The sequence below is a fragment of the Mus caroli genome, chromosome 16 (assembly GCF_900094665.2).
Source record: "Mus caroli chromosome 16, CAROLI_EIJ_v1.1, whole genome shotgun sequence".
Taxonomy (NCBI): Eukaryota; Metazoa; Chordata; class Mammalia; order Rodentia; family Muridae; genus Mus; species Mus caroli.
In genome coordinates, this window is record NC_034585.1 from 15035801 (window position 1) to 15057970 (window position 22170).

General features: G+C 50.4%; 1 protein-coding gene across 5 annotated transcripts in view; it reads left to right on the forward strand.

Annotated features, from left to right (window-relative positions):
- Gnb1l (G protein subunit beta 1 like) overlaps window positions 1–15552 on the forward strand; it is a 65670-nt gene extending 50118 nt beyond the window's left edge. For all 5 annotated transcript variants that reach the window (XM_029470214.1, XM_021185153.2, XM_029470215.1 and 2 more), the window contains 2 exons: window positions 3545–3760; window positions 15114–15552. In XM_029470214.1, the coding sequence (XP_029326074.1) occupies window positions 3545–3760; window positions 15114–15365 (468 nt within the window). In that variant the 3' untranslated portion in view covers window positions 15366–15552. The remainder of the gene's footprint in view (window positions 1–3544; window positions 3761–15113) is intronic.
- The last annotated feature ends 6618 nt before the right edge of the window (window positions 15553–22170 follow it).

Below are 22170 nucleotides of genomic sequence, written 5' to 3' on the forward strand. Positions count from 1 at the left end.
AAAGGCCTAGACTTTTCCAGTGTGAGGCTTTCCCTGGCCATATCCAAGTCAGCATTTTTACTTCCTGGGTCACTTATATTTACTGTATTTATCTGCAAGGAATCCCAGAAGCCTCAGTGTCAGTGTCTTAACTGGTACAGACGCGGCAGTGGGAAGGTCACAGGGTATTGCCTATTTTGAGAGAGATTGTAACCCTTTGGCCACCTTCCTAGTTCTCATTGGTAAGTTCTGCCTCATGTCTTGCTGCCTCTTTGAACTCTTCTAAAGTGAGATGAGATGGACTTGTTCAGTTTGGAATTGCCTGTGTGACCCACAAGAGGCATGGGAAGGGCACCTCTGTGCCTGCCCCAGGGATTCTGTCTGTCTGGATGGAACAAAGATTTCTGGCCTGCTTCCAGTTGGCTTTCTTTGCAGTTTCCTTTTAAATTTTTATCTTATATGTATGGGTATTTTGGCTACATGAATAGTGTGTACCTCTTGTGTGCCTGGTGCCTATGAAGTCAAAGGATAGCTTCAGATCCCTGTAACTGGATTGCAGATAGTTGTGAGCTGCCATGCAGGTTCTGATACCCAAACCAGGGTCCTCTGCAAGAGCAGCCAGTGCTTTTATCCATTATGCCATCCCTCTAGCTCCTTGCACTTTCTTAACTGCAAGGGTTGGGTTAGATTTGGAGCATTCAGTCAGTCGATCCTAGTGTGCTGCCTGTGCTGTAATAGCTTCCTAGAGAGAAGCCTTGGCAGAGTCAGTCTATATATAAGTCAGCAGCCTGATTCAGGCAGAGCCTAGTTCTTGCCTCAGTGTGTCCAGACATGGCTCCCCAAAAGTTTCTGGGCACTTCCCTGGGAAAATAAGTGTACCCTCATCCTGCCCCCCAGCCGTACTCACACTGAGGTATTCAGGGAAGTGACCGTGATACATACAGGTCCTGGCAAAGGCACCTGTGGCTGCACACTCCTATTCCGTACTCTGGAAAATGTAGGTCATTGCACAATCATGTAAAAATTCCATCAGAAAAAAAAATGTGTAGAATGGGATGTATCAACTTGTTAAGGTAATTAATATAGTTGACAGAAGGACAAATCACTGCTTTGTTGGCGATACAGAGCCATGGGAAGCCCGCAGCTGCGAAAAGCCTTTAGTTATAAGAATGCTCTTTGTTTCTCCTAAATCCAGAGATCCTAGGGTATGAAATCCCTAATCTGAGCGTGGCACAGTATCCTGACTTGCGAGGTTTCCTTCTGAAATACTTGGTTCTATCTTTGGTCTGTGCCTTAAAGTCCCTGTGCTGCATTGCTGCAATAATTATAATAATAATAATTATAGGATCGGTCAGGCTGTAAATCAGGCCTGAGCTAACATCGTCAGTATCCACCCTTAGAGAAGATTCCCTGTCTGAGTCTTGGGGCCTCTTCCAGGAGTTATAGTGCACCTCTCTGGGGTTCCTTTGGCCCCTGGCCTGCTACCACCTTTCAGGTTGTACTTCAAAGGGCGGGAGAGGCTGCAGAGCCAGTTTTTGTCTCTGGGTCCCAACTGAGGGCAAGGGGAGATGCTAAAGAGGACAAGGCAGGGTGACTTCAGATCCTCAGCCCTGCAGCATTGAGGCTGTGACAACCAGAGGCCTTGTGGCTACAAGAACACTTGTCCAGCCTGTGGTGCCTGTCACTGGAAGGCTGCAGAGACCTGGGTAGATTGAGTAAAGTGGCCAGGTACTGAACTGTGGTGGTAACTGGCGGGGCCTGAAATCCCAGGCTTACCTTCTGGGCCAGTCTGGCTCCTGCTCTGGCCACCATGGAAGAGGGATCTTTCTAGTAGCCCCTGAATAATCTATGTTGCTCAGAACTCATAGTCAGCAAGCATTGTGCATGGCAGCTAGAACTGATACCAGTGGTGATGGGGAGCTCTGGACTCCCTGACTCCAAAATCAAGGAAAGCAGCCTGGTGAAGAGAGGCTGCAGAGCCATAGCTGTAGGAGTGGGTGTAGATGATAGCACAGACCACTGCTTAGGGCTCTATCCAAGGAGCCCGGGATCGTTCTCTCAAGTGGGCTTCAGGGTAGCTTCTACCAGGTAGCCCTGCTGTGGGTGCGGAGTAAGAGTGGCAACAGTTGGCACACGTTCCTGATCAGGGTGCAAAGGGTTCTGGAATTCTTTTACCTGGTGCTGCCCCAATCCTGACCCAGCTCATACCTGCTTGCCTAAGCAGCCTGTCTGAAGGGGGCTTCCCTGCCCATAGGGCACACAGTGTGGATCTGCACAAATTGCTTCCAAGCAGGCGACCTGCGAAACAGAAGCAGGGAGCTCATGCCTGTGATAAAGCTCAGGAACAGTGCAGCAGTGCAGCCAGGGCCCTACAGAGCTAAGTACATGCTCGGAGACCTGAGACGACCCTGCCTCTGCTCTTATGGTCAAAGTGCACAGTATGGGCTCTGGCCCTAGGGAGAAGGACTGAAGATGATGCTGAAAATAAATCACCCGAGAAAACACGGGACGGAAGCTTCATGCCTCCTCCCAGGCACCTCACTCCCTCCTATTTTATGTGTGAACTTGGTCACCAACAGGACACAATCAGTTTACAAGCCATTTCTGGAGACAAGTCAGAGACAACTGCACTGGCCTCTCTGGCCTTGGCAAGTTCACTGTACTTGTTGGGGAAAAAAAGCCTGGTACTTGTGTCCTATTTCCTTGTTGTGGCCATCCCTCCACATGCTAGTTTCCAGTGGGCCCTGCCCTCCCCTCCCACCAAAGATGTCCTGCACCATACCCCAGCCACAGCTTGTGCTGACCCGAGCATCCTGGCCCTCATGCCGTTGGTTAGCTGCACGCCAGAGCCCTCCAGCTAGCCTGGGCCTCCTTGCTCGGCCCTGTGCAGTTTCTCTCAGGCTGCTGTGCAGTGCAGGGACTGATGGCATGTCCCTGAGGGTGACTTGGAATCCTGCAGCACTCTTCTTTTGTAGTTGTTTCAGAGGCTAAATAAACGAGCGTCAGCCCAGGGCGCAGAGCCCTCTGACCCTCGCCCTCATCCATCATGACAGTGAGGGCCTCTCACATCAAGCTTCCAAGGGTGGGGGCTTCTGCAGCTCCATTAACAAAGCCCAAAGAGGCCTCCTCACTGAGCGTTCAGCTTTCCTGCCTGCTGGTTCTAGATGACTGGCCTCAACAAGGAGTGGTTTCAACGCTTACACCTGGGGCCGATGAGGAGGAAGGATGAGGCCATTCGTAGCCGCCCCAGGGTGCTGGTGGGTGTCAGTGGGTATCGCGTCATCCCTGATTTGGACAGGATCCAGTGTAGGTAGAAATGCATGACTCTGAGGCCTCTGGACTCCACCTGTAGCTCCTCAGGTACTAAGCAATGGCCCTAGGAGCCCCATGAGAGGGGTATGGAAGGCTGCTAGGATACGGAGCCTAGGCTGTATAGAAAGCAAAGGAACTGTTCTCTGGTCTAACCCACTTCTGGGCATGGCCAGAAAAAAAGCTGTTCTCACAGCCCTAGAGCTCATTGAAGACAAGACCCTTTGGAAGCCAACCACTGTGCCATTCCCCACAGACTAACTCCAGTCTCCGCCCCCTCCTTCTGGCTGGCTATGAGGATGGATCAGTAACCCTGTGGGACATCTCAGAGCGGAAGGTGTGCAGCCAAATCACCTGCCATGAAGAGCCTGTCATGGGCCTCGACTTCGACTCTCAGAAGGCCAAGGGCATCTCTGGCTCTGCTGGGAAGGTACTGGCTGTCTGGAGTCTGGACGATCAGCAGTCCCTGCAGGTCAGTGCACAGGCCCGGGTCTCATTTATCCTGCTCCGCACTAACAGTCTGATAGGCTGAAACAATATTTAGGCATGAAGAGGAGCCGCTGCAGTTCCCTACCTAATTAATCACTCGGAGGCAGTAGGGGAGCAAGGGCCAGTGGGCGTGGGCTTGCCATTCACATGGTTTGGGTTTCTCCTAGACCTCAGGTTAACAGTCATCAAGTCTTGTCCATCTAGAGAAAAGGCACGTAGTGTCCAGGCAGACCAAACTCCTTTGTGAAAACTCGGAGGAATGTGGTCAGTAAGGAACTGATTAATCAAAGGGGAAAAAAAGGAAAGAAAAGAAAAGAGAACTTGTGGAAAGCCCTGCAAAGCCATGGCCTAGGAGGATCTGTAAGCTGGTCCTAGGGAGGCTGCTGGTCACGTGTGACAGGAGAGCCACCAGGCAGGAAGGCCTTGGCTGAGCAGGGATTGGTAGAGACAACCCCACAATGTCTCGTAGACCATCCCAGTTGTTATGGCCTGAGGATTGCCTCTGGCCCTCAGAGTGCAGCATAAAGGGCCCAGCTGGCTTGTTCCCCATTTGGGATGGAGGGGTTGTGGAAGATGTACCCAGACTTGGTTTTGTGCAGGCCTGCCAGACAACAGGCTGCCAAGCCCCCAGAGGTGACTTGGTTATACAGACTCAGGGTGGGAAAGGAGCCTGTTACCAGGAGTTTCAGAGATAAACCTAGCCTTAGAAACCGCCCTGGTGGAAGAGCTACATGCCCTATGGAGTATGGTGTGACCATAGCCCAGTTCCCAGCCTCACTGGACTTAGCCAGAGCACTGAGGATAGAGCTTAGGGGGCCATGCCAACCCTTCTTTGGGAGCATGATGGTTCAGGTTGCCTCCACCCAATAGGAGGCTTCACAGGTCATTCCTGCTGCCTTCCCAAAGTAGGAAGGAAGCCTCTCTCAGCAGCCTTACACTACACAGCGGCCTCACATTGCACAGCAGCCTCACACTGCACAGTGGCCTCACACTGCACAGCGGCCTCACACTGCTCAGCTCAGGCCTTATGGCTGAGGATGGGGTTTGCTTTGAGCAGGTCAGGCCCAAGCCTAAGTGGCTCCTCCTCCCAGCAGTGCCTAGTAAAGGCTCTTCCCAGGAAAGGAAGGAGGGCAGTGAAGCCCACTGGTAAGGCAGACTCTGAGCCAGGACCGTCCGTGGGGGGGTCCAATTGTGCTGGACACAATGGATTCAGAGTATCCTGTCCACACAGGCAGACTGTCCTTTATGTCTGTCCACCCATCCTTCCTGAGGCATGTGGGTGGGTGGGTAAAGGTAGGGCTTGGTTGATGCCGGATGGCACCCAGGGTCATAAGGGCGTCACTAAACCCAGGATACAAATCAGGGCCTTATCATGAGGCCATTCTGGGAGAGGGATTGGTTATGGGCAGTGGATAGAGGATCAGTGGAAGTCCTAGAGCAGAGACTGATGGAGTAGAACTATAAGAGAGGCCCAAAAAAGATGACATCCCATAGCTTGGGGGTCTGGGGACAATGAAATGACTACGTAGGGACAGATCCAGGAGTGCCCTCACTGGGGAGCAGAGACAGCATAGATAACCTGGCCTCCCCACCAGCAGTGCCTAGTAGGAAAAGGAGGTAGGCCCACTGGTAAGGCAGGCTCCTCTGATCCACAGCTCTAAGCTTAAGACCATTCCTGGGGGTCCAGTTGTGCTGGACACATAATGGATTCAGAATAAGACTGCTCTATATGTCAGTCCATCCATCCTTCTCTCAGGGTCTGAGAGACCCACAGGTTCCTTGCTGTGAAGGGAGGGGTCTCCAACCTTCAGAGAAGTCCCTGACCCTCAGAACCATGTGAGCATGTGGAGAAGCACAGTACTCAGCCACCGGGTCTGTGTGTCCTGAGCCCCACCTCACAGGTGCTGAGCCCAACAGGTAAGCTTGGGGCTCCCCTTCACTCGCTGCCTCTGAAGCCTGGAAGAGAGCAGCAGCGTCCCTGTGGGTCCAGCGTCCATCTCCTTAGTGGCTTGACTCTCATCAGCTGGAAGGCAGAGCTTTGCAGCTCCTAGTCAGGGCCCTGGGGCTGCACCCAGGAGGCAGCCCTTCCAGCCCAGATACTTGGAATCTCCCAACATGTTTGGGAAACAGCTGCTGGAACTTAAGACTTAATTTATGGGCATGTTCTAGTCCAGAGATGAACTTTTACTCTACTAATGATTTGAAAAGTTAAAGCAGAAGGGGAACTAGGAACTGCAGCCTGGAAGTAGTTGGGGTAAGGTGGGCAGGGCCTGGCTCAGCAGTATACATCAAAGGAGGTGGGGAGCCCCAGCCCCCTGCTGAGCTTGCCTTCCTGCCTGGGAGGGTGAGAATGAGTCCGGGTTTGGTGAAGGCCAGGTCCTATTTTGCCCAGAGTCAGGGCGAGTGTTGGCCCTAGAGGCCCAGGGATCCTGGTTCTATACAGCCCGGGTCTCTGGGAAGACGCCTCTGGTAACCTGCCGAGCAAGCTCTTTGAGATAATTCTTAACACCTGAGGGCCATCGAGGTGGCCTTCAGTCCACAGCATCCTCCCTGGTGCCATGGCACCACACCATGGCCGCCTGCCTGCCTTGGCCCAAGCCCTACTTTGGTGCAGATGTGCCTTCCTCACATCCTCCTGCTAAAGCCTCCGAGGAGCCCAAATCAATCTCCAGCCACTTGGGACACAGATCCCTGGCTGAGGCGCCCGCAGCCTAGCATGGGTAATCAGAACCAGATGGCGCCGCGCCGAGCATTCCTGCCACCTGAGGTCATGAGTTGTGAGAGCCACTGGTGGCCAGAGATCCTTCTGGAGGGTCCCGAGCCCAGGCCAGAGCTCAGTCAGGGAGACAACCTAACGGAGAGTGCCTGGGGAACCTCCAGCCTGCCTCCCTGAGGTGACTGCTGCTAGCCACCAAGTTTGAGCCTCGGGCGGGCGTTGTCAGGTACAGGTGGTGCCCAGGCCCTGCTCCTGCCTCCACATGGAGTAGGGCCCATAGCCTTGAAGCAGGGACTGATTTACAGCCAATAGTATTTTAGGTCTCTGAGTAATAACAAGGCTCCCTCACTCCAGTGAACCCTGGGCCAAAGCAGCCCAGTTTGCTCAGCAGAAGAAACTCCAGAGTCATCTTGATGTGCAGCAAGAGTGCCTGTGCATACTGAAGCAGACGTAGGGTTTGCAGCGGGGTTGTGAGCATGCTGCACGCTTGTATTCGTGTGAGGGATATAGGGGCACAGGGCCTGCCCATTCCTCCATGTCCCTGCACTTTCTCACACTCAGGAGCACAGCCCCCGGGTGGGCGCTGGTCTTTGTCCAGTTTAAGTTCCTAGCAGGCTCGCAGTCTCTCACCTCCCTCAAGACCCAGTCCTCCAGCCAGGCCGTCTCTTCCTCGATGCCATGACCTGTTTCCACGTGTGCTGGACATGAACTCACTCCTATCCCAGAGGGCCATCGTTGGTCAGAGTTGGCAGATTGGCCCTCTCACATGGTGAACCAGTAGGGAGGTGGGGGAAGTGAATGTGAGAGCTGCCCTCATCCCTGCACACCTCTGCCTCTGAGGATCAGCCAGGGCCCTGGTGGACCTCGCCAGCACAAGGAGTGCTTAGTAGCCAGGTACAGGGTTAAAAGCCACTCTCTTCTCTCTGGGAATTGACAGTGTTGATAAGTTCCTGGGACAAGGAGATAGCAAGGAAGTGTCCCTGAGACAGGGCTCTAAGTGGGTTCCAGTGGGGACTCTCTGTGCCTAACAGTCCCCTCTCTACCTCAGCCAAGCCAACATCCCCAGGGAGACAAGGATAAAACAGTGTCAATCTAGTCTGCTGCACAGTTTCTCACCCTACCCCCACCTCCAGTTCTGCAGGACCATAGCACTCCAGTCTTGGGAGGAGCAACTGGTCCTGTCTGCAGGCATGGGTGGGCCCCACATGCGTGCTCTGGTGCACCACGCCACAGCATTTGCCCCACATCCTGCCCTGGAGCTGGCTTTGAGTGCAGCCTGTGGGTGGAGCCCAGTGAGGACAGACCATGTAAGAGGGGTGTTGGAGGGTACATGTCAGGGACTAGAGACTGCCCGAGCTCATCCATAGCTGCACTCTACAGCCCTTCTGATGTTTGTGCCTGCACACGGGGGAAGCATTTAACATTAGAACTGGTGGACACAATATCCAGGACACACACAGGTAGCCTGGCCACAAGAGACAAGCAGAGGGTCAGAGGTCAGGGCCAGTCAACACAGTGGCAGCAGGTCCATGAATTGGAGCCAAGCACTGGAGAAGCAGCTGGACAGGCAGGGGAGGGCAGAGCAGCAATTAAGCTGGAGGACTGAGCTGCTGGTGGCACCAATTGTGACCCAGACCTGTCATATGTAAGCAGGTCACCTTGGATAGAACTGGGCAGGGAAGCTGTGTTTCCCATTGCTTAGTGACAGGTTCTTATTGGGTGACATTCCTTCCGCGTCTATTGGGGAAGAACTGGATTGTGAGTGCATGCTAGCTTTTGACAGATGTGTTTATTGCCTCTCTCTGACTGACATAGGTTTTCTTTTATTTGTATATGTGTGTTCATATGTGTGTGTGTGTGTGTGTGTGTGTGTTTGTGCAGATACATGCTGGCCTCTGGTATCTTCATCAGTCACTCTCCACTCTATTATTGTTTAAGATTCACCTTATTTTAAGGTCTGTGTATGTGTATATGAGCAGAGGCCAGAAGAGGGTGTTGGATGACCTAGAGTTGGAGGTACAGGCAGTTGTGAGCTACCTGACAGTGCAGGTACCATCTCTCTAACCCTATCCACTCTCACTTTTTGAGAGAGTCTCTTCCTGGACCTGGAGCCCACCCATTCACCTAGACTGTCTTCCAGGAAGCCCAGGGACCTCCACCTGGGATTACAGACAAGCACCATTGCACTGGGCTTTTTATGTGGATGCTGGCAGACCAAACTCAAGCAAACACTGCCGAAGGAGCTATCTCTACAGCCTTGGGTTTTCTTCTTGACTGTTGATTTAGTAAATGCAATTGTTGCTTTCCCTTTAGTATTAAAGCAATGAAATAAAGCCTACTGTGGCAGTGTGTACCTGTAGTGTCTGCTCTCCAGAAGGCTGAGGCAAGCAGATCACTCCAGCCCAGGAATTGAAGACCACTCTGGCCAAATAATGAGACTCCATCTCAAAGAACAATAGCTCCGAGCTAACTCAGTGCACCGCATGTTTTCCGCGTTGCTCGGCTGGGTCAGTTTGGGTCTGCGGGTTGACTGATACCTGCCTTTTCTACCACATAGTTCTGCCGATGGTGCTGAGGGGCTGGGAGCTGCTCCTGCTCAGTGGCTACGTCTGGGCTGTTTTACTGCAGGGCTGGGGGGCCAGTGGAAGGAGACACGGGGCCTCTTGCTTCTCCTTACATACTTGGCCTGAGTTGCTTCAGTCTGGACTCTGCATGCTGGGCTTGAGAAAGGGGTTGGAGGTGGGGGATATGTTTCTCTAGGTTTTTAACATTAATCGTGAAGACTTTGTGGTTGTTGGGGACGGATATGTGAATGCCAATGACATCCTTCTTCAGTCCTATCCCTTGATTCTCTCTTCTTACTGTCCTGGGGCATACTCAGTCATTCCAACTCACGTTGGACATGGCACCTGTCAGACCTAGTTCCTCTGCCTGTGTTCCCATAATGTGACTCTGTAGCCAGGTCCCACACTACCAGGTACCATCAGACCTCACTTCTGGGTGAACCTTGAATTCATTTGTTCCCTGGCCTCTGAGCTGAGCTGATTGGAGTTCTTATGGTTCCCCACCTCAGAGCCCAGCTATCTTCTAGTTTTCAAATTCTAACTTAATTTCATTGTGGTCAGAGAACAAGGTCTGGATGATTTCAGTTCTCTGAAATGCAGAGAGCTGGGCCTGTTTGCACAAATGGACCACATGTGGCTGAGAAGAAAAGGGTCTCTCTAGGTACACCACTGTGCATTAGATGCGTGGTAGGCACATATGTGGCGGAGGCCCATAGTGAGAGCTGAGCTGGCCATGCCCTTCCCCCTTCTCCATCCCCATTGTTTCTTGCTTTATGCATTTGAAAGCTAGCTCAAGAACAACCAATAAGGTAATTACCTTCCTATTTTCTTCAGTCACTTTCTGGAAAAGAGGTCTATCAACCAGCTGTTAGTGTGGCTTAGACCAAGGTTTAGGTTTTCTTAATCCTTCCTGACCCTTCAAGATGTAGGTGTGTCTCTTGTATAGCCCTTTTGCTCTGCTGCCCTGCTGCAGTTGTTTCTGGTTTTCTTTTATTCTTCTTTTCATTCTTTCATAAATTTTCTTTAATTTTAACATTTTAAAAATATTTGTATTTTATGTGTGTGGGTGTTTTGTGTGTGTCTGTTAACCATGTGTGTTCAGTGCCAGCAGAGGCCAGAAGAAGGTGTCAGATCCCCTGAAACTGCAGTTACAGATGGCTGACAGGTAAAATGTGGGTGACAGGAATCGAATATGAGTCCTCTAGAAGAACAGCAAGTGCTCTTAATGGCTGAGCCATCTTTCCAGCCCCCTTATTTTTAATTTTTGAGACATTTCATGCAGCTCAAACTTCCCACAGTCTTACTCTGTAGCCAAGGATGACTTTGAACTCCTGACCCTGCCTCTGTCTCCTAAGAACCAGGATGATGTGTGCTGCCATACCAGCCCAGAGGGTTGTGTTTTATACAGTGAAGAATCCTGGGTTGCTTTGTTGTTGTTGTTTTGTTTTGAGATATACGGTTTCTGTATATAGTCCTGGCTGTTTGGAAACTTGCTATTTGGACCACACTGGATCCAAACTCAGAGACCTGCCTGCCTCTTCCTCCTGAGTGTTGAGATTAAAGTCCGGTGACACCATGCCCATCATGCTGGGGCATTCATGAATTCATGAATGATCTATGGGGCCTCTCATAAATCATGGCTATTTTCCAGTTCTCTGGTGGGATCTCAAGATGGCCAGTATGGCGGCCTCTGAATATATGTGAGTGGTTTCTGATGTGCCTGTGCTCTGGTAAGGCCTTTGTGGGGCATACTCCTGGATCCTACCTGCATGGGCTGTTGACAGGTCAACCCCCAGCCTGCCTGCCTCTGCCTTCATAGTGCTGGGATTAAAGGTATACAGCACCACTGCCTAGCTTAGACAGTTTGGTTTTGTTTTTTAAACTTAAAACCATGGTATTTTTTAAGAGATTTGTTTTTAAATTTTTGTTTATGTATTGTGTATGAGTGGATACCTTGTATACACGTGCCTGCAAAGACCAGAAGAAAGCATTGGATCACTTGGAGCTGAATTACAGGTGGTTGTGAGCCGCCATATGGGTCTTCTTCTTCTAAGCATCCCCTGCCCCACCCACCCACACATGCACAGGCACACATGTACACAGGCACACATGTACACGGGCACATGCACACATGCACACACGCATGCAGAGTGTTTGGTATTTATCAGCAATGGCCAGCTCTGGCACTTTTCCTGGACACCCAAGTCCTGCCTAGAGTTCAACCCTTTTATCTGGGAGAAGACTGTATGTATGTATGTATGTATGTATGTATGTATGTATGTATTATGTATTATGTATCTTGTATATGTGTGTGATGGGTCCTAAAGATACAAACTCAGGTCTTCACATTCCATGCCATCTGCATAGCCCTTTTCCTTTCATAGATCTCTTTATTTGATGTTTGGCACCAGCACTGTTTGGGGACCCATTTCTGTTGGACTTTCCCTTGACTACAGAGCCTGTTGTCCTGCCTTTCTGTGTGTCTAGTACATCCTATTAATGTGCTGGACATTGTAAATGGCATGTGATGACTACAATAAATTCTGTTATTCTGAGCTGATGAGCATCTATCTTCTTCTCTAGTGGTGGGTTTAGTGGCTGTCTGTTCACTTTGGACTTGTGTAGGCATGGCTTCATGCAGTGTTGGAGTAAGTTTGTGGAAAAACCATCTCCTCCGCCTTCATTGTGGTGTCCCTGCAACCCCAGCTAGCCCCTCCCCCTCAGACCTTGCCAGGCGTGGCTCCTGGCTTTGTTAGATGTCTAGTGCAGGCCTCACTCCTAGGTGGGGTCTTATTAATGTGAGGCCTGGTGGGGCTCTTCCCTTCCTTAGTTCTCACTGGTGACCTTTCATAAGCTGTTCCATCTTAAAACTTTGCATCAGCCTCTTGCTAGTCAGCCTGTTATCTGCTCTGAGCATACATAGCCTATCCCTCAAACAAGGTCTCCTAGAGAACCCATATCTAATCCTCAGCCCGCAAAGCCACATCTCCCTCCATCCTATCCTCACAGATCTCAGCCTTCTACTTGCTACAGATTTTGATCTTCTTCTCAGCTTAATGTGACTATGATACTCAAACTTGATTTTGCCCCTAGGCAGAGAATGCCAGGCCCCACCTCTGCCTGCTGTCCAGGGCCTTTAACAATTACTTTGTGTGTTTTGTTCACATTCATGGTTGTTTCCAGCCAGGTGACTAGTTAGGCATCAAACGCTTGGTTGTAACCACTTTATGAAGGATGAGCTTATTTGCTAAACAGTCACAGCTCTTGAGTGTGGCCTGTGCACAGCATTTGATCAGCATTAGGTGCCAAGTTTTCTCTTACTGCTTTGTGTTTGGAACCCAAATGATCCACTATGCCTCTCACTTGTGTTCTAGCTTATCTGTTGTTTAACCCTTTGGGGTTTCTTTCTACATAGCCCAGATTTAAATTTAGCTTTGGGGTGAAATTTAATCATAAAGCCAGAGCATGTTTATTGTCCTGGTATTATCATATTCAGATATACAAAGCAAATACCAGGAAAACAAGGGGTCTCCCGTGAGGTGGGAGAGGAGAAGGAATATGCTGAGCTGTGGGGATCATGACAGGGATCGGATCACCTAGATGACCACATCCTCAGGGCCACCATCTTTCTCATTACCCACCCATGCCTCTGTTGGTTGCATAACTCGTTTTCTAGCTATAATCCCCATGTCTGTGCCTAATCCTATAGGTAAGTACACTGAGTGCCGTGTGCCAGACCGTTCACTGCACTGCTCCCGCCATCTCCTGCAAGAATGGAGTTAATCTTCTTGTTCTTCCAGAAGGACTTACAGGAGCAATGATCTTTCAGCTCTTACATGTTCGAAAATGTCTGTCTACTGTTTTCACAGTTGAGTGACACTTTGGCTGGATATACAACTCTTGGACCATACTCCCCTTCTGCCTGCATTGCTCTGCTGTCTGCTGGCACACATGTAGCCCTGGAATTTTCTGGTGACAGTATTTACTGTGCCCTCATCTTCCATGTGTTTTTTTTTTTTTTTTTTGTAAGCCTGGCTATCAGAACGTCTTTCTTCACTCTTAGCCCCTAATAATTTTAGAGCATATCTTACTTTTGAATGCTCTTACAGCCTTTCTTTGGCTTAGATTCTAAAATTTCTATGTCAATAAATTAAAGTTGGTCCTCCGCTGCCCTTCATGTTTTCTCTGGTCCATTTTAACTGCTTTGTTCTTGCTGATGTATTTTTAATCATCCTCCCTTCCACACCCCATCCTGTTTCATTCAAGTTCTTCACTGGTACCCTGTTCCCTTTATCGCTCTTTTCTTCCTCCTTCCCAAGCCCTACCAGCTTCCACAGTGATTGACTGCCTGGCCTGGTTTAAGAATAATCTACTTCATCTAGTTGTGTTTTGGTAATTTGTAGCTAAATTGCTCTGTGACCATTTCTGCTGACTTCCATGAACGCTATCATTCATTTTTTCTATTTCTTTATTTTTTCCTTGTGTCTTCCTTCCTTCCCTCCCTCCTTCCTTCCTTCTTTCTTTTCTTTTTAAGGCAGACTCTCATTTTGTAGCCCTGGTTGGCCTAGAACTCTATATAGAGCAGTTTGGCTTCAAATTCACAGAGCCTACCCGTTCCTCTTCCTCTAGAGTGCTAGAATTAAAGGCACAGGCCACACTGTGCTCGGCCTCCTTGTCATCTTTGTGGAGGTGCATGCTTGTCTCTAAAGGGTGATGCAGCCCTGCTAGAAGGCTCTGAAGACAAGGGGACTAACAGAAAGCGTGTTGTTCAGAGGCAGGCCACTCCCAGGACAGAGGTGTCCAGGAGCCTGAACACTGCTGAGAGTTGTGTTCATTACTAGAACAAAGAGCCTAAGGCAGCCTAACTTTATAGAGGCAGTTTTATTTGCTTGAAGTTCTGGTGTTCTAAAGTTTGGGTGACCACATTATCTTGCACCGGTAGGAACACAGGGAATGGCACTGCAGAGAATATATAGAAGAATAGACACATTGACAGACAGAAAGCCAGAGAAATGGGGTGTCCCAGAGTCAGTGAGGAGTACATCTGTAATTTCTTCTGCCTCCTCCAGTGTTGTCTCTCTCACCCTGTACCTTACTCCATTTTCTGTTACAACAGAATGCCTAAGACTGCTAAGACAGGACAGTGTATGAAGAATAGAAGTTTGGGGGCAGAGAGATGGCTCAATGGTTAAGAGCACTAGCTGTTCTTGTGGAGGACCCAAGTTCAATTCCCAGCACCCACATGTCAGCTCTCAGCTCATCTGTCTGTATCTCCAGGCCCAGGGGATCCAGCACCCTCTTCTGGCCTCTGTGGATGCTACATGCATATAGTGCACAGATACATATGCAGATAAAACACCCAAACTCAAAAAATACAAAGGAAGACAATTTTTATTCAAAAATAAAGGTTTATCTGGCTATTAGTGCTGAAGTCCAGGAGACTCAAAGCCTGCATCTGCTGAGTGCCGGTCTCAGCATGGGAACTATCCCCAGACAAGACAGAACAGGCTGCCAGCTTAGGTCTCCTCCTAGAAAAAGCCACTAATAGGCCTTCTGATTTCACATAGCCCTAGTTCCCTGCCAAATACCCAACCTTAGATAGCATTAATGGGTGAATTTGAGAATTAAGTTTCTGCCTGTGAACTCTTGTGGGACACATTCAACCTTAGCACCCTGCCCTTCTCTTGGCTGCCCTGGAACCCCTCCCACATCCCCAAGTCTTTTTGCCTCTCAGTGTTATTTTTGCTGGGATTTGTGTCTCCCACGTGCCACAAGTTTCCATGGAGGTTTCTGCTATGTCCTCCACGTGGAGAACCCAGGATCTGGCCGCCCAGGCTCCTCCAGGGCTGGAGTTGTCCAAAAAGCCTGAGGAGCTGCACAGCACTGCCTGCTGGCCTTGGATTGCTCAGGGAAGCCCCTCCTACGACCATGGGGCTGAGGAGGAAGCCAGATCCACAAGAATGTGGAATGTCACAAATCCTGTGGCAGTGAGGGCAGGACGAGGGTTGCAGCAGATCCATGTACAGCCTTATTATTCTTGCTCTGCTTGTTCAAAGGTGAAGAAGACTCATGAGCTCACCAATCCTGGAATTGCCGAAGTCTCCATCCGGCCAGACCACAAGATCTTAGCCACAGCAGGCTGGGACCATCGCATCCGTGTGTTTCACTGGAGGACAATGAAACCGTTGGCTGTTCTGGCTTTCCACAGCGCTCCTGTGTACTGTGTGGCCTTTGCTGCTGATGGCTTGCTTGCTGCGGGGTCCAAGGACCAGCGTATCAGCATCTGGTCACTCTACCCCTGCCCGTGACTTAGCTGTGGGACACTGCTGTTTTACTCCAGTCTTGACCCAGCCCTGTGGAAGATCTTCAAGTCCCTCTGAGGACAGCAAATTGTGGCCAAAGGTCCCTGGGGTCCACTTTCTTCGTGAGGTTCTGTGAGGAGCGGGTGTGGCAGCAGTCCCAAGAAGGCGCCAGGGACTGCAGCTAAGTCTTATGACTTGCACCTGACTTCCTCATACATCTGAATATAAGCCACAAACATCGTGAGAGCTGCGCAGGTGCACCAGGATACTGGCAAAGCCATTTTGGTGGAGATATGCCCCTGCTGCCCTGATTAGCTGAAGCTGCGTACCTGGTGAGGTGATGTGGCCTGCTGTGAGTGGATGGGAACTGATAGTATATAAGAGTGAGAGCCCCAGGGCTCGGGGTCTTTCGCCTACACAGTCAATGTGCAGCCCAATAAACGTGTGCAGAAGGATCCTATTGTGGTGTCTTTCTTGCTGGCGAGTCAGACGTCTCTGTTCCTTTTGTGACTGTTATTCAGATGATAGACACCTGGCACCTATAGCTTGGTAACAGGCATGGTTTAGACCTGGTAGGGTGGCCAGACTAAAGATATTTGACAATAAATTTCCCATTGCCAACCTGAAGCCTCAAGGTGGGAACTTCCCCCAAAGATCTCCCTGTGTTCTGCACTTAGAGTAGAGCATTCAGCTTGCCCAGCAGGCCTGTCGTCAGCCTTACTCGGAAGCAGTGGTTCTGGGTGCAGGTGCTCAGCACTTGGCCTTGGGAGGCTGCCAATCCCACAGTGATTATCTGCCATACCCTCTGGCACATCGTCCCAGACATGTTCTGGGACTCCTGACATCCAGGACTCGGGTCAGCATGAGGAATGGATGAAACTGGGCTCCTTAAAGAGGGGGACAAGTAAGAGTTAATAATGGAGTGACCACGGTGGTCAGGGAAGAAGAGATGTGTAGAATGCAGTATAAGCCCAGATAGAAGACCAGGAAAGGAGGCTCTAGCCTCTGACAGGATAAGGTAAAGGGATAGCTTGTCTTTCAGTGAACCTGCAGGAGGCAAGGGAAAGCACCCGCGACAGGCCACAAGCTGGACCTTCTGTAGTGCCCAGGCTGCAAGCACAGCCATGTGGTATATGGAGTAACAAGGCCTTGAGAGTCAGGAGTGAGCGCCTGATGCCTCTTTCCATGTGGCCGACAGGGAAGCAGCCTCCGAGGTAGTGCTGACTGGGGTGGAGGACTGTAAAGGTGAGGATGCAGGTAAGGAGTGTGGACCTCGGACCTTTCTCCTTCCATCACTGCCAGAAAGAATTCTGTACCCTGAAGAGCTGGGGCGCCCCCAAGTGCTGCCCTGCCAGGCACTGCTAACTTAGAATCCCAACTGCCCTTTGGGCCTCTGGTCTGTAACTAAACACTACACATAGCCTGCTGAAGCTGAATGTGTCTATGTTGAAAGTGTCACAGTTCAGCCTGGTGTCTCCAAGCTGGGGAGCACACGTGGGAGGCCAGGAAAGGAGTGTGTGGTCCAGGTGAAATACATATATCAAGAACTATGGCTTGCCGCCACAGTGCCAGGGCCCGAGAGAGCTGGTTGGATTGGTGGTAAGTTAGTTAGACACAGTTGAAAAGATGGGAACTGTGTCTGACTAACGTACATGGGGAGCTGAGAAGCCAGGTGGAGGAAGGGATCCAGCGGTTGGAAGATCGCAATGTGGCCTGTTAGGGCTGGGTTGGGAGGATGTGCCTTTTGCCCCATACTGAGGGAGGCAGTCGCTGGAGGAACATCTTCAGAGGGCTTCATGGTCGCTCCTCTCTGTACACCTGTGAAGGCTACGACTTAGTGGTAAGCACTTGCACACAGGAGGCTCTGGCTCCAACTAAGGTCCTGGGATATTACAACTGCAGCTTCCAGCTTGGAATCTCTAACTGGAGTGGGGATCACTAGCTGCCCCGGTGGGAGTGCTCCCTGTAATAGGCTATGTATTGGGAGCAGCCCTCAGCAGAACCTGACCAGGAGAGTTGGCTTTGCTGGAGTCCCTAGAAACGGCATGGGTCAACTTGGTCCACATAGGCAGAAGCAGTAGCGAGCAGGTCAACCCAGGTCACAGGCACAGGCCTCTTCACTCCCTTTGAAGGAAGTACCATCCAGACACTGCTCATTTTTCTCTCAGAATCCCCCAGGGGGCCTGCCACCACCGAGTGCTCTATTTTATTACCCTGGGATGGGGGCATGGGTAGGTTGGTTGAAGGGAAATTGGTGAGCCCATCTATGAGTGGGAAAGATAACCCAGTTCGTCTGTGCCCAAACCCTGCTGTGATACCCAGGCAGCACGGAGCAATGCTGTTCTGTGGAGTGCTCCAGTTGTCTTTTACCAACACTTTTGGAGGTGACCTCAAGCCTGTGTAGATCAATGTGGCTGCCTCAGGAAGCCTAGGACTGGAAGTGTCATCTCATACAAGCTCTGTCCAACCTTCCCCACACACCGGGAGGCCCCGTCTGTACATGAGCTGTTTCCTCCACAGTGGAACATTCTCTCCTCCTTCCAAGGAAGGAGGCTTACAGGACTCAGTTCTGAGATGCTCAGGCTCCCTGCCCAGAGTTACAAAAGGCAGTAACAATTGCTGGGGAAGAGGACGCTCTCCAGTGGACTGTCTGCAGGCTAAGCCAGGAGCTCCAGGGACGCAGCTTCGAGAGATCCCCAGGGCTGGTGATCTCAGATGCCCTGAAAGTTACCCCAATAAAGTCATTGGTTCACTACGCTAGACTTGATTTGTCCGGGGGACTGTCATCAGTGCCTTATCTGGGGTGTGTGTCCATGTCTCCCCAGGAAGACATACAACATAGGGAATGGGACATGGGAGAACCACAGCACCTTTATCTGCCTGTGTGATGCTCTGGGAGCCCCCGGTACCCAGCGCGTGCATCACATGATGGGGATGTGTGGATCCAACCCTGTGACTTCTTCTCAGTGCCCAAATGCCTACTCGGGCCACTTGAACTGCTTTCTTCCTTCCGTTTCCTTTGGGAGTCATTTTAAATCGCACCGTCCACATTGGCTAAGCCATGAGGCCTCTGTGAAAGTTGTCCCTGTGTCTGAATAAACAAGCAGCTTCCTATCAGCTACAGTCACACAGAAAGGAAGTGTGACCCAGAGGCAACACCTGAGCTGTTCCATGGACAAGTTGCTTATATTCCCAGAACAAGCCTAGGGGACTAGAGCTCCTTGCAGCAGCATAGCCCTGACCAGTAATCAAGGGTACTCATCCCCTTAGACATTTCGTAGACCAGCTGGCCAGTCACCTGAACGACAGAGCCCATTCACTGCCTCTCTAGTGGTCGCCCACACATGCTTTCACATCACGGGAGGCCACTCACAGCCAAAGAAAACTAGTGTTGGAAATAGTGGTAGGCAGTGCTGTGCTCAGTGCTGATTCTGAGTTGCTGTATTCAGCCACCGCATCCTTTCAATTTGTTTTCCTTGGTAACCCAGGCTACCCTGGAACTTTATATCCTTCTGTCTTTGTGTGAAATTACCAGAGCCTTCCAACTGCCATATGTTCTTATTGGCTATTTCCTTGAGTTGGGAGCAGAAGTATGAGAAGTAGTGGGAGGATCCTTTTCTGGTCCTGTCAGACCCTGTGGCTGCTGAGCAGGGCTCTGAACTCGTGGGGCTGCCCCAAGGCCTGTCCATGTTTCTCTATCTAGCAGACAGAACAGCCTTGAGAGTGTCTGCTTTGTTACTCTGTTAACTCAGTCTAAGGGTTGGAGGTAGAGCCTGTGAGCTCTACCGGAGATGCCCAGCAGCTCTGGCTGCTGCACCAGACCTGGAGGACTGAGGTATGACCACCTGAAGAGAGTTTTGCCTTTAGACCTCTATACACCCACTCTCTTCATAGCTACTCTGAGATAGCATTGATTATCACCCATTAGGGGTGGTCAACACCTACTCAGCCTGTGCTGCTAGCTGGGCCCCTGTAGGACAGGTGATCCTGGGGGCCCTGTCTGTTTCTGGATAACTTAGTGTGCTGGCTGACTGGTTGTTTTGTTTGTTAACTTGACACTTCCATTTGGGATGAAAGATTCTTAAACTGAGAAGCTGCCTGGCATGTTCTTGATTAATGATTGATTCAGATGGGATCCCTGGGCAGGTGGCCCTAAGTTGTATATGGAAGCAGGCTGGGCAAGCTATGGGGAGCAAGAATCAGCATCCTTCTTGGCCTCTGTCTTAGTTGCTGCCTCCAGGTGGGTTCCTGCCTTGAGTTCCTCCCCTGACTACCCTCTGTGAGAGATTGTAACATGAGAGTTAGAAGATGAAATAAACCCTTTCCTCCCCACACTGATTTTGGTCACGGTTTTATCCAACCAAAGGAAACTGTAAGACAGGATCACAGGTTGTGTAGAGCTCTGGCCTCTGGGGATAAGCTAGATAGGCTGCATCTGGATTCAGCTCTGAATGCTGGGGGTTATCAGATGCCCTGAGATCCAAAGACAACTCGCTGCACAGTGTGCAGAGACCAGTGCCCAGGGCTGTGCTCAAGTGAGGTGCATGTCTCTGCTTCGCAGGAGTGAATGGAGTTCACCGAGGTGTTCCCCACTGTGTCTGCCAAAAAGCCACAGAGCTCCCTCTGCACAAAAGGACTGTTTGCTCAAAGAGAAAATATCCCTCTGGGGCTCTTTAGAAATGCTTGATTCTCAACTAGGTATAACTTCATGCGGAACCCCACCATGACAAACAGCAAGCTGGTATCGATGACACCATTAAAGCTAACTTGCTGTATGCTTATGTCTCACACAAACAAGGCGTAGACCCACCAACTCCACCAGCTTTCGGAAAAGCATGTTGCTGCAGGGTCTACCAGGCCCGCCTCTGCTGTGAGGCCTCAGCCTGCAACCCCACCCCATCCCCCATAGGTGTTGAGCAGTTGCCTGAGGACTGGGGAAGTCTCAGAAGCTTGGCAGGTGAGCTTTCCTAACACTTTGGTGGCCTCCGAAGGTCAGCAAGCCATTCTGGCCTTCAGGGAGGCTCATGAGCAAAACAGGATGGCAGTGTCTGGGCAGGATGGATAGATAGATGGAAGGTGCAGATAGCTCACCTGGTAGACTAGTGGACTGTGCAGGAGAGATTTCTCAGCTCTGCTCAAGGAACATGCAACTCCACGTGAGAGGGACACTGTGGACTATTAGGGAACATGGTGTAGCTAATAGTATCAAGCCGAAATTAGTAGCAAGCACTCATTTCTGCTGAGTGTGGAAGCTTACATCCCTAGGAAGCAAAGGCAGGAGTTTCACAATTTGAAGTGAGCCTGGGCTGTGCAGCAAGATAATCCTGTCACCAGCGACAGACAGACAGACAGACAGACAGACAAAGTAATTAGCCAAGTATTATGGCACATGCCTTTAATCCTAGCACTTGAGAGGCAAGTGAATCTCTGCAAAGGCAACCATGACTACATAGTGAGTTTCAGGCCAACCAGGACTATATAATAAGACCCGGTCCCCCCAAAAAATAAAATTAAAAATGGGAACTAGCTGGGCAGTGGTGGCACACGCCTTTAATCCCAGCACTTGGGAGGTAGAGGCAGGTGGATTCCTGAGTTCAAGGCCAGCCTGGTCTACAGAGTGAGTTCCAGGACAGCTAGGGCTACACAGAGAAACTACACAGTCTCAAAAAAAAAAAAAAAAAAAAGGAACTAATGGTTTTTTGCCAGGTGTTGTAGTACATGTCTGTGGTCCTGAGTTTGAATCTACCATGTTCTTCAATAGAAAGTAAATGATGTCAAAGAATAAAATAAAATAAGCAGCCTGCTTCATGGCCCATCCTGCCAGGGGATGGGACTGTGGGGAGCAACATGCCCAAACTCCTGCCTCCTGGGCACTGTTCACAGCCATCCTGTTTGTTGCTCACAGTTGCCCTATGATGTCCAATCAGAGATGACAAAGTGCAGAGCCACAGCCAGTGTTTACAGAGAAAGTATATCAGCCTTCACTTTAAATACCCAGCTCTACTACGTGTAGATGAAGAGGGCCCGGCTGTGACTACCAAGCACACTGTTCCTCGATGACAGGGCATCTCTGGGGTTTGTGCATGTACCTGAGGGGTCTGGGCACAGCCCAGATAGCAGATGGACATGCTAGGAGCTCTTTCACTCACATGGGAAAAATCTGACCTGCAGGAACGATAATGGGACATTACCCAGGGCACAGGCCAGAGGTACTGCACTCAGTGTTTGTAAATGCAGACTATTGCAGAATTGGATCATTTTCTCCGTCTGTCAGTGTTGCTGAATAATAAACTGATGGGTGTAACAGCTGTCTGTTCACTGTGGTCAGGGGGTCTAAGAGGAGCTTGGCCATGGGATTTATCTCTGCCACAAAGCAGTCACATGGCTGGAGTATCTGCTCTTCCCTCCTTGACCTCCACCTTCAGGTATGTCTCTGGCCCATTCACTGGCCAGGTCCCCCAGAGGCTGGTGACAGGAGGATTGTACAAACCGTGCCTTTCTTTCTCAGTGAAATCATCTCAGGAGAGTTAAACTTCTTACATGAAGTCTCCAAGAGCAAATCCGACAGGCCAGGAGTAACCCAGCACTCTTTAAGATATGTATGTGTGCTTCAGGACAGCCTGAGCTGTGTACAATATTTGTCTTAGTCCCCTTTTTACTGCTGTGAAGAGATACCATGTCCAAGGTAACAAGAAAGCATCGAACTGGGGCCTCGCTTATAGTTTCAGTGTCTTAGTTCATTATCATGGCAGGGAGCATGGTGCTGGAGCAGTAGCTAAGAGCTACGTACACACACACACACACACACACA